At 45.2% G+C, this 16,148-nt stretch overlaps 1 protein-coding gene and 1 non-coding gene across 4 annotated transcripts in view; one reads left to right on the top strand and one right to left on the bottom strand.

The window, feature by feature from the left end:
* Nucleotides 1-16,148, bottom strand: part of Itgal (integrin subunit alpha L) — a 66,672-nt gene that overhangs the window by 28,846 nt on the left and 21,678 nt on the right. For all 3 annotated transcript variants that reach the window (XM_045131356.1, XM_045131357.1, XM_045131358.1), the window contains exons 9-13: nucleotides 15,988-16,138; nucleotides 11,705-11,778; nucleotides 11,479-11,611; nucleotides 3,211-3,362; nucleotides 2,536-2,673 (exon numbers count right to left, since the gene is read on the bottom strand). In XM_045131356.1, coding sequence (XP_044987291.1) covers nucleotides 2,536-2,673; nucleotides 3,211-3,362; nucleotides 11,479-11,611; nucleotides 11,705-11,778; nucleotides 15,988-16,138 — 648 coding nt within the window. The remainder of the gene's footprint in view (nucleotides 1-2,535; nucleotides 2,674-3,210; nucleotides 3,363-11,478; nucleotides 11,612-11,704; nucleotides 11,779-15,987; nucleotides 16,139-16,148) is intronic.
* LOC123453839 lies at nucleotides 8,601-8,707 on the top strand. The gene has a single exon (XR_006633017.1). It is a non-coding gene; the product is annotated as a U6 spliceosomal RNA (small nuclear RNA).

Below are 16,148 nucleotides of genomic sequence, written 5' to 3'. Positions count from 1 at the left end.
TCCCAGAGATGCAGGGATGGTTCAACAAACAAAAATTGACAAATGTAATACACTATATAAATGGACTAAAGGACAAAAATCATGTGATCATCCCTATTTATGACCAGCCAGTATAACACTAAATAGGAAGAATTTGAAAGTTTTCCAATAAAATCAGGAACAAGAAAAGGGTCTCCACTGTCCTTACTTTTATTTAATATAGTACTTAACTATAGCAATAAGGCAAGAGACACACATAAAATGGATACAAATTGGAAAGGAAGAGATCAAATTATCATTATTTGCAGATGATATGATTCAATATACAAAGGACCCTAAAGACTCTACCAGCAAACTATTAGAGCTGACAAACACTTTTAGTAATGTAGCAGGATACAAAATAAATACACAGAAATCAGTAGCCTTAGCTGGGCATGGTGGTACACACCTTTAATCCCAGCACTTGGGAGGCAGAGGTAGAAGGATCACCATGCGTTCAAGGCCACCCTGAGACCATATAGTGGATTCCAGGTCAGCCTGGGATAGAGTGAAACCCTACCTTGAAAAACCAAAATAAATAAATAAATAAACAAATCAGTATCCTTCCTATATACTAACAACAAACATGCTGAGGATAAAATCAGGGAATCACTCCCATTCACAATTGCCAAAAAATAAAAAAGAAAAAGAAAAGAAAAGAATCTTGGAATAAACCTAACAAGGAAGTGAAGGATCTCTACAATGAAAGCTTTAAAATACTCAAGAAAGAAATTGCAGAAGACACTAGGAAATGGAAAGACATCCTTTGTTCTTGGATTGGAAGACTCAATCTTGTGAAAATGTCAATCTTACCAAAAGCAATTTATACATTTAGTGCAATCCCCATCAAAATTCCAAAGGCATTCTTCATGGAAATATAAAAAAACAATCCTAAAAATCATTTGGAAGCAACACACACATACAAAAAAGAAAAAAAAAAACCTCAGATATCCAAAACAATTTTGAGCAACAAAAATAAGGCCGGTGGGCTGGGTGTGGTACTGCACACTCAATTCAAGCACTTGGGAGGCCACTCTGAGACAACATAGTGAATTCCAGGTCAGCTACAAATGTTTGGACTTGTATGGTACTTGGAATAAGACTGTAGCAGAGGCCAGTAAGCTAGGAAGGAGCTGTAAGGGAGGGAGGAGAGGGGAGGACTTAAGGGAATGGCATTTGTATATGTGTAAGTAGAAGAACAGATCGCTGGGGGTGGAAGACCTAAGTGAGGTCAGGGGAAGAGACTGAGTAAAAATAGGGTGAGAGGAGGGTCAATCAAAATCTAAGAGCATATGAATCAGTCATATGGCAACCTACTTTTTTGGACAATGGCACACCCAAAGCCATAGATTGTTACTAGAAAATTTTCAGTGCCAGGGATAGGATATCTTCCAGTGAGTTATCTTGCCTTCCCACCAGGAATAGATGGTAAACCCCATTGCGGAAGTCTCCACATGTTTCAGCTGCAAGGTCACTGAGAAATCAAGCTGGAGCTGAACTGAAAACCCTTTAGACCAGCTGACAGAAAGCTGGAAAAAGCTACACTGCATGCAGCTCCATGGTGGAAAGAGAAGTCATCAGTGGAGGTAAACAACAGTGGACATTGCAAGCCTTAAGTTTGGCAAGTCAGGCCAAATGACCCAATAGGTGCGATGGTGGCATGTCTCTTATAAGGGAAGCCAACCACTCTCTAATTGGACTACAGGCCTGCTCCATGGGAGGGAAAAATAAATCCCTGATACTAAAAACCTACAACAGGGTAGTTATGAGCCTTAGGGGTGTAACGTCTGTTGGTGTCTGGCTAAATGTATGTACTATGCTCACCAAAACTGCCAGGTAAGCACCTCTCTTAATGTTTATACCCATATATTAATGCTACTCTCACTTTTCAGATGGTGGTGACCTCTGGAATGACTTAAAAGGTACCACAGTGCTGAGAAGTAGTGACAGATGAGGGTTCAGCACTGAAACATCTCTATCACACCTTCCAAATCTTGGGGCCCATTGTGAAAGAGGTAGGGAAAGAATGTAAGAGCCAAAGGAAAGGGAGGACTCCTTACAATGTGCTCTTCCAGACACAAAGTGGCCTGGATATCCATGACCTCACAGTGCCTGGCACTACCTACACAAGAAGGAAAAGATGATGACATCAAAATAAAAGACAGACTGATTAAGAGGGGGAGGGGTAAGATGGAGAGTGGCGTTGTGAAGGGGAAAGTCAAGGAGAGGGAATTATCTTGGTTTATTGTCTATAATTATGGAATTTGTCAATAATAATTTAAAAACACAAATGCCTCCACCTCGTCCAGCTTTTGACATGGGTAGTTGGATTCCTAACTTGGGTATCATGCTTGTGTGATAGGTTCCTTATCCGCTAAGCCATCTCTCCAGCTACTTGTGTGTTCTAAAGGTTTGGTTTCAATTCTGAAGGAAAAGCCCTTCAGAACAACTGGGACCTGAGCAAGCCTGTGAATCTCCACTTGTTCCCTTCTGCCTCGCTCAGGGTCCCGGTCTTACCTGTTTTCTCTGGTAGATAAACACCCGGCCTCCTCTTTGCTCTCCATAGAACAGTGAGGCTCCAACCAGCAGCAACTCTGTCTCTCCATCTTGGTCCATGTCAATGCCACAGAGTTCCCCACCAAAATAAGATCCAATCTGTAAGAACAGGAAGATGTGGACAGGAGAGATGGCTCAGCAGTTAAGGCACTTGTCTGCAATGCCTAACAGCCTGGGTTCACTTCCCCAGTACCTATGTAAAGCCAGATGCACAAAGTGATGCATTCATCTGGAGTTTCTTTGCAGTGGCTGGAGACCCTGGAACACCCATTCATTTTTTTTCTCTCTATCTGTCTCCTTGCAAATCAATAAATAAAATAATAATAATAATAATAATAATAAAGTAGGAAGATGTTTGAGGAAGAGTCAGTGGGGACAGCAGGAGTTGGCAGGCCATCTGATGCTACCCTACAGTGGTACCATGCCCATCCCAACTCCTCAAATGCAGAATCAAATGTGTTCCCCCCCTGGAGACGACATGAATTAAAACTATTTGTGCCCTTGTGAGTTAAGTTTATTAAGCTAGGGACTGAAAATGACAAGGTTTACCTCAGAGGGGTTTCCTGAGGTAAACTAACATGACCAGACCTACTCTTCCTTTCAAGACAGGAGAGAGTGTTTGAAGGTCATGCTCACCTGGGTTCCATCTATGTTTTGGACCTGTCTCCATTGTCCTCTGTCCTTTGGCTCTTGGAACAGTAGCACACGCCCCACATGCTGGTACCGCGGTGCGCCGGCTGCCAGCAGTGATGTGGACCTCTGTGAGGGCAGCCAGGTGACAGTGTAACCTGAGGAAAGAGAGGGTGAGGGCCTTGGATTAGCAATGCAAAGAGGGCTGGCAGGAGGAAACAGCTAGAAGGAGGGTCCAGGAATTGGGCACATAACAAAGATGCATGGGACTGGTCAGGAAGCCTTCTCCTGAGAAGGACAGTTATGTACACCAAGTGCCCACAGCTCACCATCCTGGCTGCATTCTTCCATGTGGGCAACATGCTCACCCAGGGAGGAACAGCCACATGCCACTGGACTGGAATGGCACACCTCTGAGGCTCAGTGTGCCTGAAGATTGGTAAGGGAGGAGATAACAGTTTTCTTAAGACACAGTCCAGCCTCAAACCCTTGACCCTCCTAATTCAGTCTTTTGGGTGCTGAGATTACAGCCATGGCTCTATTGTTCTTGACCCTCTTTTGGTCTCTAATAATGAAATAAAGTTGGGTATGTGCGATGATGAATCTTCATCGTCAGCTTGACTACATTTAGAATCAGTTGGGAAACATGTCCCTGGGTCTGTCTGTAAGGGCATTGCAAAAGAGGTTGAACCAAGGAGGGAACACTTACTCTGAATGTGGACAGACCCATTCTGTGGGCTGGGTTTCCTGGGCAAAGCAAGGAACTGGGGAGATGACTCAGTAGGCATGAGCACCTGTAACCCCAGTCCCACAGGGGAGCAGAGACTCGAGCCCCACAAGCCCCAGAATCAGTAGAAAGATACAGAAGAGTGATGGAGTGGCATGCCCGACAATGTTCCACTCTGGCCATCCGAGGTGAGCATTTGGGGTGCCAAAAGGGCACATAAACATGCATATATCACACATAGCACATTACACACATGTGCACACACACATGCAAACAAATAATAACAAGTACTTTTTAAAAAGAAGATGAAAGCCGGGCATGGTGCACGCCTTTAATCCTAGCACTTGGAAGGCAGAGGTAGGAGGATTGCTGTGAGTTCGAGGCCACCCTGAGACTCCATAGTGAATTCCAGGTTAGCCTGGGCTAGAGTGAGACTCTACCTCGAAAAACTGAAAAAAAAAAAAAAAAAAAAAGATGATTGGGCTGGAGAGATTGCCCAGTGGTTAAGGCACTAGCCTGAAAAGTCTAAGAACCTGGGTTCATTTCCCAAGTACCCACATAAGCCAGATGTACAAGGTGGCACATGCTTCTGCAGTTTGTCTGTAGTGGCTGGAGGCCCTGGTGTGACCATTCTCTATCTACCTCTCTCTCTGCTTCTTTCTCTTTCTCTCTCAAATAAAAAAATCAAATAAAATATACTTTTCTAAATGTCACTTCAGACCATCTTCTTGATTTTTGTCTTCTGAGGCAGGGTCTCACTTTAGCCCAAGCTGATCTGGAGCTCACTCTGTAGTTTTAGGATGTCCTTGAACTCTCAGCGGCCCTCTTATACCTCTTATACCTCTGCTTCCCAAACTCTGGGATTAAAGATGTGCACGCCATACCTGGCCAGACTAACTTCTATCTTCCTTTCTTTTTGGCATATATCTGTGTTATGTGCATGGTGTATGTGTAGCACAAGCGTATGTGAAAATGTATGTGCCTTGTTTGCATGCATGTGGAGGCCACAGGAGAGGGTTGGGAGTCCCCCTCTGTGGCTCTTCCTCCTTATGTCATTGAGACAGAGTCTCTAACTGAACCTGGAGCCATGTTCGGTCAGGCTGGCTGAGCAATGAGCCCCAGCAATTCTCCTGTCTCTGTGCCTAATAGTACTGGGGTTATAAGGGGCATGACCACACTCAGTCTTATTTATTTATTTATTTATTTTTGTTTGTTTTGTTTTTCTGAAGAGGGTCTTGCTGAGCCCAGGCTGACCTGGAACTCACTCTGTAGTCTCAGGCTGGCCTCAAACTCACAGTGATCCTCCTACCTCTTGCCTGGGATTAAAGGCCTATGCCACCACACCCCACTACACACCCAGCTTTTTACTTGGTGTTAGGAACTGAACTAGGGTCTTCTCACACCCTCAAGTTGTGCTGAACTGGAGTTCACTATGTAGTCTCAGGGTGGCCTTGAACTCACAGCAGTCCTTCTACTTCTGCCTCCCTAGTGCTGGGATTAAAGACATGCACCACCACGCCCAGCTATCAATTTTTTTTTTTTTTGAGGTAGGTTCTCACTCGAGCCCAGGCTGACCTGGAATTCACTATGTAGTTTCTGGGTGGCCTCAAACTCACAGTGATCCTCCTACCTCTGCCTCCTGAATGCTGGGATTAGAGGTGTGTGCCACAACAACCAGTGAGTTTTTTTTAATTTTATTTTTATTTATTTATTTAAGTGCAACAGACATAGAGAGGAAGAGGCAGAGAGAGAGAGAAAGAAAGAGAGAGAGAGAGAATGGGCGCACCAGGGCCTCCAGCCACTGCAAACGAACTCCAGACGTGTGCGCCCCTTGTGCATCTGGTTAACGTGGGTCCTGGGGAATTGAGCCTTGAACTGGGGTCCTTAGGCTTCACAGGCAAGTGCTTAACCACCAAGCCATCTCTCCAACCCCAGTGTTTTTGTTTTTTTTTAAATAGGTTCTTTGAGTAAACAACCTTTCTACCTTACCCTCCCTCATCATGCCTAGCTTAAAAGAATTTGAAACTGAATAAAACCCTGGAGTTCCTGGGCAATTCACAAGGAAGAAACCCTGTGGAAGAGCTACCAGTCATCTTATGAATAAGACAGTTTGTCAAAAATGTACCTGGAAAAGCCATAGATTGTTATTAGAAATTTTTCAGTGCCAGAGATGGGATACCTTTCAGTGGGTTGTTGACTAGGGAGGCCCCAGATGCCCCCCAAACATTACAGGCCATTGCCAAGGCTCTTGGTTTCCCACCAGGAATAGATGGTAAGACCCTATTGCTTTTCTAAAGACTCCACATACTTGTGCTATAAGGTCACTGAGGAATCCTGCAGCAGCTGAACTGAAAACCTCCTCCATGTAGATGAGCTGACAGAAAGCTGGAAAAAGCTGTGCTACATGCAGTTCCATGGGAGAGAGAAAAGTCATCAGTGGAGATAAACAACAGTGGACACTGTAAGCCTTAAATTTGGCCAGCCAGGCCAAATTTGCCAATGGGTGCAGTAATGGCATATCTGCTATGAGGGAAACCAACCACTCTCTAATTGGACTGGAGGCCTGCTCCATGGGAGGGAATACATGATTGATACTGAAACAGAGGAAGTCATGATCCCTAGGGGTGTAATGTCTGCTGGTGTCTGACTAAATGTATATACTATGCTCACCAAATTGCCCAGTCAGCACTTCTCTTAATGTTCATACCCATATATTAATGCTACTCTCACTTTTGGTTAGAGAAACTTCTCTTTTCAGATAATGGTGACCTCTGGCATGACTCAAAAGGTACCACAGGCTGGGCATGGTGGTGCACGCCTTTAATCCCAGCATTCGGGAGGCAGAGGGAGGAGGATTGCCATGAGTTTGAGGCCACCCTGAGACTCCATAGTGAATCCCAGGTCAGCCTGGGCTAGAGTGAGTGAGACCCTACCTTGCAAAACCAAAAAAAAAAGGCACCACAGTGTTGAAAAGTGACAGAGGAATGTTCAGCAATGAAACATATCTATCACACTTTCCAAGGCTCAGGGTCCATTGCAGAAGAGCTGGCAGAAAGATTTAAGAGCCAAAGAAAGGGTAGGACTCCTTACAATGCAATCTTCTAGACACAAAATGGCCTGGATATCCATGACCTCACAGTGCCTGGCACTACCTACACAAGACCATCATAATAGGATGAGAAGATGACATCAAAATAAAAGAGAGACTGATTGAGAGGGGGTGGATATGATGGAGAGTGGAGTTGCAAAGGGGGAAGTGGGGGGAGGGAATTATCATGGCTTATTGCCCATAATTATGGAAGTTGTCAATAAAAAATAAATAAAAAATGCATCTGGTTGGATGGGAGAGATATCTCAGTGGTTAAAGTTACTTTCGTACAAAGCCTGACAGCCTAGGTTTGATCCTCTACTACCCATGAAAAGCCAGATCCACAATGTGGTACATGTGTCTGGAGTTCATGTTGGGCTCATTCCCTCTCTCTCTCTCTATTTACAAATAATTAAAAAAAAATTTTTTTAAATGTACCTGGGGCTGGACATGGTGGCAAATGCCTTTGCTCCCAGCACTTGGAAGGCAGAGGTAGGAAGAGCACTGTGACTTCGAGACCAAGCTGAAGCTACAGAGTGAGTTCCAGATCAATCGTCTGGGCTAGAGTGAGACCTTGCCTCAAAAAAAAAATTTTGGGGGGGCTGGAGAGATGGCTTAGCAGTTAAGCGCTTGCCTGTGAAGCCTAAGGACCCTGGTTCGAGGCTCGGTTCCCCAGGTCCCACGTTAGCCAGATGCACAAGGGGGTGCACGCGTCTGGAGTTCGTTTGCAGAGGCTGGAAGCCCTGGCGCGCCCATTCTCTCTCTCTCCCTCTATCTGTCTTTCTCTCTGTGTCTGTTGCTCTCAAATAAATAAATTAATTAAAAAAAATTTTTTTTAAAGGCCAGGCATGGTGGGGCACGCCTTTAATCTCAGAAGTTGGGAGGTGGAGGTAAGAGGATCGCTATGAGTTCAAGGCCACCCTGAGACTACATAGTACATTCTAGGTCAGTCTGGGCTGGAATGTGACCCTACCTCAGAAAACCAAAAAGGAAAAAAATAAATTAAAAAACAGGACATGACCCACCAGTTAAAGGCACATGTTTGCAAAACCTGCCAGCCAGGGTTCAATTTCCCAGCATCCATATAAGAAGGATGCAAAGCCAAGTGCAGTGGCGCATGTCTTTAATCCCAGCACTTGGGAAGCAGAGGTAGGAGGATAACTGTGAGTTTGAGGCCACCAGAGATGACATAGTGAATTCTGGGTCAGCCTAGGCTAGAGTGAGACCCTATCTGGAAAAAAATAAAGGGGAAAAAAAGCCTGATGTGGCTGTTAATCCCAGCACTCAGAGGTAGGAGGATGACTGTGAGTTCAAGGCCAACCTGGGAGTTACAGAGTGAGTTCCACAGTGAGACCCTACCCCAAAAAATGAAAAATAGGGCTGGAGAGATGACTTAGCAGTTAAGGCACTTGCCTGCGAAGCCTAAGGACCCAGGTTTCATTCTCCAGGTCCTATGTAAGCCAGTTGCACAAGGTGGCACATGTGTCTGGAGTTTGCAGTGTCTAGAAGCCCTGGTACACCCATTTTTTTTCCTCTCTCTCCCTCTGTCTTAAATAAAAATAAATTAATTAAGAACAATATGCGCTTTCTTGGGCAGCGCATATACTAAAATTGGAACAACACAGAGAAGATTAGCATGGCCCCTGTGCAAGAATGACATGCAAATTCATGAAGCGTTCCATATAAAAAAATAAATAAGTAAAATGAATAGCCAGGCATGATGGCACATGTCTTTATTCCCAGCACTGGAGAAGCAGTGGTAGGAGGATTGCTAAATTAAAGGCCACACTGAGACTACATGGGGAATTGCAGGTTATCCTGGGCTAGATTGAGACCCTACCTCGAAAAACCAAAATAATAATAATAGTAAAGCCAAGCATGGTGGTGCATGCTTGTAATCCCAGCACTGGGGAAGCTGAAACGGGCAGATTCTCGGGATTAGTTTGCTTGGTGAAGTCCAGGCCAGTGAGAGACCTGACAAAACAAGTGGGCTGAGCCGGGCACAGTGGCGCACGCCTTTAATCCCAGCACTCAGGAAGCAGAGGTAGGAGGATCCCACGAGTTCGAGGCTAGCCTGAGACTACATAGTGAATTCCAGATCAGCCTGGGCTAAGAGCAAAACCCTATCTCAAAAAACAAAACAAAACAACAACAACAACAAAAAACAAATGGCCTGTGCCCGAGGAACAGTCTGAGCTTCTTTGGTCTCCACATGCGTGTGCACACGCGCACCCACATACCTGGGCGCACACACACCAGAAAGGAGGAGGTTTACTATGGAGCTGCCCAGTGGCAGGTACAGCACTGAATGCTGGGCAGATGAGGACGTGGCAGGCCAGGGAGAAGGCAGAAGCTTGAGGTGGGAGCATGGCCTGGCGAACTCATGTGGTTTACGTGGAGAGGATGGGGAGTAGGGCGTGTAAGTCTGAGCTGCTTGATTTTTTTCTTTTTGAGGCAAGCCCAACAAACTGGTCTTTTGTTGTTGTTTGTTTGTTTTGTTTGTTTTTTAATGCACACACAGAGAGAATTGGCACGCCAGGACCTCCAGCCTCTGTGATCAAACTCCAGACGCATGTGCCACTTCGAGCAACCTTGCACACTTGCATCACCTTATGGGTTTGGCTTACGTGGGATCTGGAGAGTCGAACTTTGATCCTTAGGCTTCACAGGCAAGTGCCTTAACCACTAAGCTATCTTCCCAGTCCAGATTTTTTTTTTTTTTGAGGTAGGGTCTCCATCTAAGCCAGGCTGAGGATCTGAGTTCAGATTGTCAGGACCCCATGTAAAGTTGAACACTGTAGTGCTGGCATCTGTAACCCCAGAATTCCAATATAACATGGGAGATGAAGCCAGGAGAGTCTTGGAAGCTCAAGGACCAACTGGCCTGATGTATATAGCAGTGTATGATAAAAACACTGTCTCAAACTAGGTAGATGAGAACTAACACCCAAGGTGGTCTTGACCTACACACAGTGCTAGAGAGATTGCTCAGTGGTTAAGGTGCTTGTCTGCAAAACTTAATGATCCAGGTTCAGTTTCCTAGTACCCACATAAAGCCAGATGCACAAAGTGGTGTATGCATCTGGAGTTCATACGAAGTGGCTAGTGGCCCCAGAACACCCATTCTCCCACCATTCTCTGTCTCTCCCCCTCCTCTCTCTGTCTCTGCTGGCAAATAAATATTTTTTTAAAAATTGGGGTCTGAGCCGGGCGTGGTGGCGCACGCCTTTAATCCCAGCACTCGGGAGGCAGAGGTAGGAGGATCACTGTGAGTTCGAGGCCACCCTGAGATTACATAGTGAATTCCAGGTCAGCCTGGGCTAGAGTGAGACCCTTCCTTAAAAAACCAAAAAAAAAATTAAAAAAAATTAAAAAAAATAAAAATAAAAAAATAAAAATTGGGGTCTGGAAAGATGGCTTAGTGGTTAAGGCACTTTCATGCAAAACCAAAGGACCAGGTTTGATTCCCCAGGACCCACATAAACCAGATGCACAAGGTGGCACATGCTCAAGAGTTCATTTGCAGTGGCTGGAGACCCTGGCATGTTCACTCTCTATCTGTCGTTATCTGCCTTTCTCTCTCTCTCAAATAAATAAAAGCATAGATATATAGATAGATATAGATTTTAAGTTTAAAGGGGCTGGAGAAATGGCCTAGTTGTTAAGGCATTTGCCTGCAAAGCCTAAGGACCCAGGCTCAATTCCCCAGGACCCACGTAAGCCAGATGCACAAGGGGGAGCATGCATCTGGAGTTTGTTTGCAGTGGCTGGAAGCCCTGGTGCGCCCATTCTCTCTCTATCTGCCTCTTTCTCTCTGTCTGTCACTCTCAAATAAATAAATTAATTAAATTAAATAAATTTTAAAAATTTAAAATAATTTTAAAAATTATTTTATTATTTATTTATTTGAGAGAGAGGAAGAGGCAGAGAGAGAGAGAATGGGTATGCCAGGGCCTCCAGCCACTGAAAACAAACTCCAGACACATGCGCCCCCTTGTGCATCTGGCTAATGGGGGTCCTGGGGAATCGAGCCTTGAACCGGGGTCCTTAGGCTTCACAGGCAAGTGCTTAACCGCTAAGCCATCTCTCCAGCCCTTAAAACTTTTTAAGGGCAAAATACAAACACTAACAAAGAAGAATGTAATAACCATATTTAAGCTCTGAGTTTGTTCATGCTGATTGCTTAAATGCTTTTACTTGCCAGGGGTGGCTTGTGCCTTTAATCCCAGCACTTAAGAAACTGAGGCAAAAAAAGAAAAAGAAAAAGAAACTGAGGCAGAAGGATCTCTGTGAGTTCGAGACCATTGTGGGGCTACAGAGTGAGTTCCAGGCCAGTGTGTGTTAGAGTAAGACCCTGCCTCCAAACAAAACAAGGAAAAATGCTTTCAATACTATTTTGAAAGACAGTCTGAGCTGCTTTCTGGCCCATCCAACCAGGACCTAGCGGAAAAGAAATTACCCAGGTATCCAGCTCTCACATCTGGGGTCAGCGGTTCATTCCCAACAAACACAGCATCCTGCAGGTCTGCCTTGAGGTCCAGAAAGCCCCCAGACCAGTCCTTTGCTCCAACTGCCCCCACGACCGCATGGCCCTGTCCAGGGAAGCAGATGAATAAGTGAGGACCATACAATGCCAGCGGCACCCCATCACATCCCTCGGCTCACCACTGCAGGCCGCCATGCACCTTGCTGAGGTCTGCGCTCATCCCACTGGAGGACAGCTCCATGTTGAAGGATGTCAGGTCTTGTTTGCTTGTGCCTGAGAGACAACGTAGATCCAGAGGTCAGGAAGAACAGTGAGCCAGGCACAGCGGCACACATCTGCCATCACTAGGAAGGCTGAGGTAGGAGGATCACTGGAAGTCCAAGGCCAGCCTGGGCTAGAGTAAGACCCTGCCTCATTAAAAAATAAAATTAAAAAAAACAAACACTTGTGGGAGCACACACGCTTTTAATTCCAACATTGGGAGGCATAGGTAGGAGGATTGCCATGAGTTCGAGGCCCCATGCTTTCTTTCCACATAGCAACCAGAGTAATATTTTTTTTTAAAATATATGACAGGGTTGGAGAGATGGCTTAGCAGTTAAAGTGTTTGCCAGCAAAGCCAAAGGACCTAGGTTCAATTTCCCTGGACCCATGTAAAGCCAGATACATAAGGTGGCGCATGTGTCTACAGTTAGTTTGCAGTGGTTGGAGGGCCTGGCGTGTTCATTCTCTCTCTTTCTGCCTCTTTCTCCTTCACTCTCAAGTAAATAAATAAATAAATAAATAAATAAAATATTTACCCAGCACTTAGGAGGCAGAGGTAGGAGGACTGCCGTTAGTTCAAGGACACCCTGAGACTACATAGTGAATTCCACGTCAGCCTGGGCTCGAGTGAGAACCTACCTCGAAAAACCAATAAGTAGCTAAATAAAATATTTAAATATATAAAAAGAATGCTGCAATACATAAATATCACATTCCATGTGAATTTTCAAGACACATCAGGTTAGTATCTGGTGCCGGGGATACAACAGAAGAAGCAGATTCGATTGCAAGGACAGCCTCACAGTTCCGTGCGGGAATTAGAGTGAGTGAATAAATAAATTCATGCTCACCACATGCCACGAGATCTGTGACAAGGAGCACACAGTGGTGACAGCAGCACCTTACCCAGGCTTGGGTGTCAGCGACAACTTAACCAGAGGAAGTAACATCTGCACTAACAGCTGGAGGATGAGGAGAGGCAGGAAGGAAAGAGGGTGGGGAGCACAGACCAGAGAGCACCTACAACAGCCCTGGCACTTACTAAGCTGCTGCTGAGCAGTTCTAATCCCTGGCACCTCAGGAGGTGAGGTCATTTTGAAATAGGGTCTGTATGGGGAAAATCCAGTTAAAATGTGTGGTCATTATGGTAGATTCTAATCCAACATGGTCAGTGTTCTTATAAAAGGGCAAATTTATGGCCAGAGAGATGGCTCAGCAGTTAAAAGCACTTGCTTGCAAAGTCAGATGGCTGCCCAGGCTTGATTCCCCAGTACCCATGTAAAGCCAGATGTACAAAGGGGCACATGCTTCTGGAGTTTGTTTGCAGCAGCAAGAGGCCCTGGTTCTCCTATGATCTTTTCCTCCTCAAGAAAATAAATAAAATAATTTTAAAAATAAGCCAGGGGCTGGAGAGATTGCTTAGTGATTAAGGTATTTGCTTGTAAAGCCAAAGGATCCTAGTTCGACTCTCCAGGACCCATGTAAGCCAGATACACAAGGGGGCACATGCATCTGGAGTTTGTTTGTAGGGGCTGGAGGCCCTGGTGTGCCCATTCTTTCTTTCTCTCTGCCTCTTTCTCTTAAATAAATAACTAAAATATATTAAAAAAAAAAATAAGCCGGGCGTGGTGGCACATGCCTTTAATCCCAGCTCTAGGGAGGCAGAGGTAGGGAGGATTGCTGTGAGTTCAAGGCCACCCTGAGACTACATAGTGAATTCTAGGATCTCCTTAGCTACAGTGAGACCCTACCTCAAAAACAAAAACAAAAAACAATAATAAATAAAAGCGAAGCCAAGTGTGGTGGTACTCATCTTTAATATCAGCACTTGGAAGGCAGAAATAGGAGGATAACAGTGAGTTGGAGGTCACCCTGAGACTACATAGTGAATTCCATGTCAGCTTGAGTTAGAGTGAAACTTTACCTTGCAAAACCACAAAATAGTAAAAAATAAAAATACAAGGGGGCCGGGCATGATAGCACAGCACTCAGGAGGCATAAGTAGGAGGATCACTGTGAGTTCCAGGTCAGCTTGGGCTAGAGTGAGACCTCACCTCAATAAAAAAACAAAAAGAACTGGATAGATGGCTTAGTGGTTAAGGTGCTTGCCTGCAAAGCCGAAGGACCTAGGTTTGATTCCCCAGGATCCATGTAAGCCAGATGCTCAAGGTGGCACATGCATCTGGAGTTCATTTACAGTGGCTAGGGCCCTGGCAAACCCATTCTCTCTCTCTGCTTTTTTTTCTCTCTCTCTCTGATAAATACATAAATAATTTTTTTTTAAAGCCAGATGTGGTGGCACACACCTTTATTCCCAGCACTCAGGAGGTAGAGGTAGGAGGATTGTTGTGAGTTCAAGGCTTGCCTGGGACTAATTCTAGGTCAGCCTGGGCTAGAGCAAGACCCTACCTTGAAAAAACAAAAATTTAAAATTAAAAAAGGGGAAATTTCAATGCAGGGACAGAAACAGCAGAGGGGCAATGATAAGAAGGAACGGAAACAATGATCGTAGGACTAGAAGATGCTACAAGTCGAGGGATGCCAAGGGTCACCAGCAAATAGAAATATCCAAGGACAGGCTGGGTATGGATGCACATGGAAACTGCTAGAGTCTGAGGTAGGAGAAATACTTGAATCCAGAAATTTGGGGCTAAAAGAAGAGGCTTCACACCTGGGCTAAAGCAAGCCCCTACCTTATAAAACCTAAAACCATAATCACAAAGAGTATGGTCCTTCCCACTTCTTGATTTTGGACTTCTAGCCTCTAGAATGTTGCTTTAAGCCATCTGCTGACCCGGTCTCTGTCACAGAGGCCCCAGGGAACTAATTACTGCAGCTAACCCTTATATGACTAACCTACAAGGAGGGTCTAGTCATATAGGTCTAAAATCTGTATTACTGGTGTTAGTATCCCCATTTAACGAAGAACAATTTCAACAGAGGGGGAAGAGATCTACCTGAGGTCATACAGCAAGTAAGAAGCACAAAGGCTTTTGAGCAGCTCTGCCTGGTACACCCTGTCCACCACAGCACACCTTTCACTGAGTTGAACACAAAGGCCATGTCCTGGCAAAGGGGACTTCCCCATGGGAATCATGACTCATTCAGCGGACTGGGCTGCTGGGGGCAATGCCACCCAACTGCTGACTGTGACAAAAACCTTCTCATAACTGAAAAAAAAATTCTTTTATTATAGGCCAAGGAAGATTGCCTGTGGCCCCTCACACTTAGCTCCCACCAGCTTGCCCATCTTAAGTAACGTGAGGCCTAAGGTCAGTGCAAGTGAGGGACTGGACAAGAGGAGGAAGAAGTCAGTGCCATCCTGCAAGGAATTGGACGGCACTAGAGGATATAGATCAGTTTGAAACCCCACGTCTAATAGGAAGATGGAACTTTTTTTGTTTGTTTGTTTGTTTTAGGGTTTTTCAAGGTAGGGTCTCACTATAGCTGAGGCTGACCTATAATTCACTATGTAGTCTCAGGGTGGCCTCGAACTCACGGTGTTCCTCCTACCTCTGCCTCCCAAGTGCTGGAATTAAAGGTGTGCGCCACCATGCCCGGCTGGAACTTTTTTTTAAAAAAAAATTTATTTATTTATTTGGTTTTTTTGAGGTAGGGTCTCACTCTACCCCAGGCTGACCTGGAATTCACTATGTAGTCTCAGGGTGGCCTTGGACTCATTGCAATCCTCCTATCTCTGCCTCCCAAGTGCTGGGATTAAAGAAGTGCACCACCATGCTGGACTCAAAGATAGAATTTTTCAATTTAGAGTCAGCTCTGAAGTCACCCTGTCTCTAATCCCTACTCCTGGTGCTTCTATTTGGGTTTTAGGAAAGCTCTTAGCATGGGGCCAGATACCCAGGGCTCACTATTAGTCATGGTCTCTTTAATGTCCTTAGTGAGGTTGTTTGTTTGTTTGTTTTTGAAACAAGGTGTCTTAGCCCAGGTAGGCCTTGAACTCCTGATCCTGCTATTTCCCAAATGCTGTGATTACTGACATGAAGCTCTACGCTGGGGTCATGGGAGGTTTCTTGTTTGTTTGTTTAGAGGTAGTATCTCACTGTAGCCCAGACTACTCTGTAGTCCCAGACTGGCCCCTGGAGATCCCCCTACCTCTGCCTTCTGAATGCTGGGATCAAAAGTATATGCTACCACACCTGGCTTCTGGGAGGTTTTGGATACAACTTCCTTGGCTCTCGCCTGCAGTCTGCCACTCACCCTCAATGGCATAGATCTTCCTTTGCAGCTCAGTGAATAAATTCTTGAGCTTCTCAAACGTGTCCAGGATCTTTACAAACTCCTCCGTGGGTTCTGACGCAAATTTGTGGAGTGATTCCTGGCTTTGTGTGGTCTGAAAATACTTTCCAATCTGTGAGGGA

Source organism: Jaculus jaculus, chromosome 12 (genome assembly GCF_020740685.1).
Source record: "Jaculus jaculus isolate mJacJac1 chromosome 12, mJacJac1.mat.Y.cur, whole genome shotgun sequence".
Taxonomy (NCBI): domain Eukaryota; kingdom Metazoa; phylum Chordata; class Mammalia; order Rodentia; family Dipodidae; genus Jaculus; species Jaculus jaculus.
The sequence above is the reverse complement of the archived record's forward strand: the minus strand, read 5'-3'. Positions and strand labels throughout refer to the sequence as shown.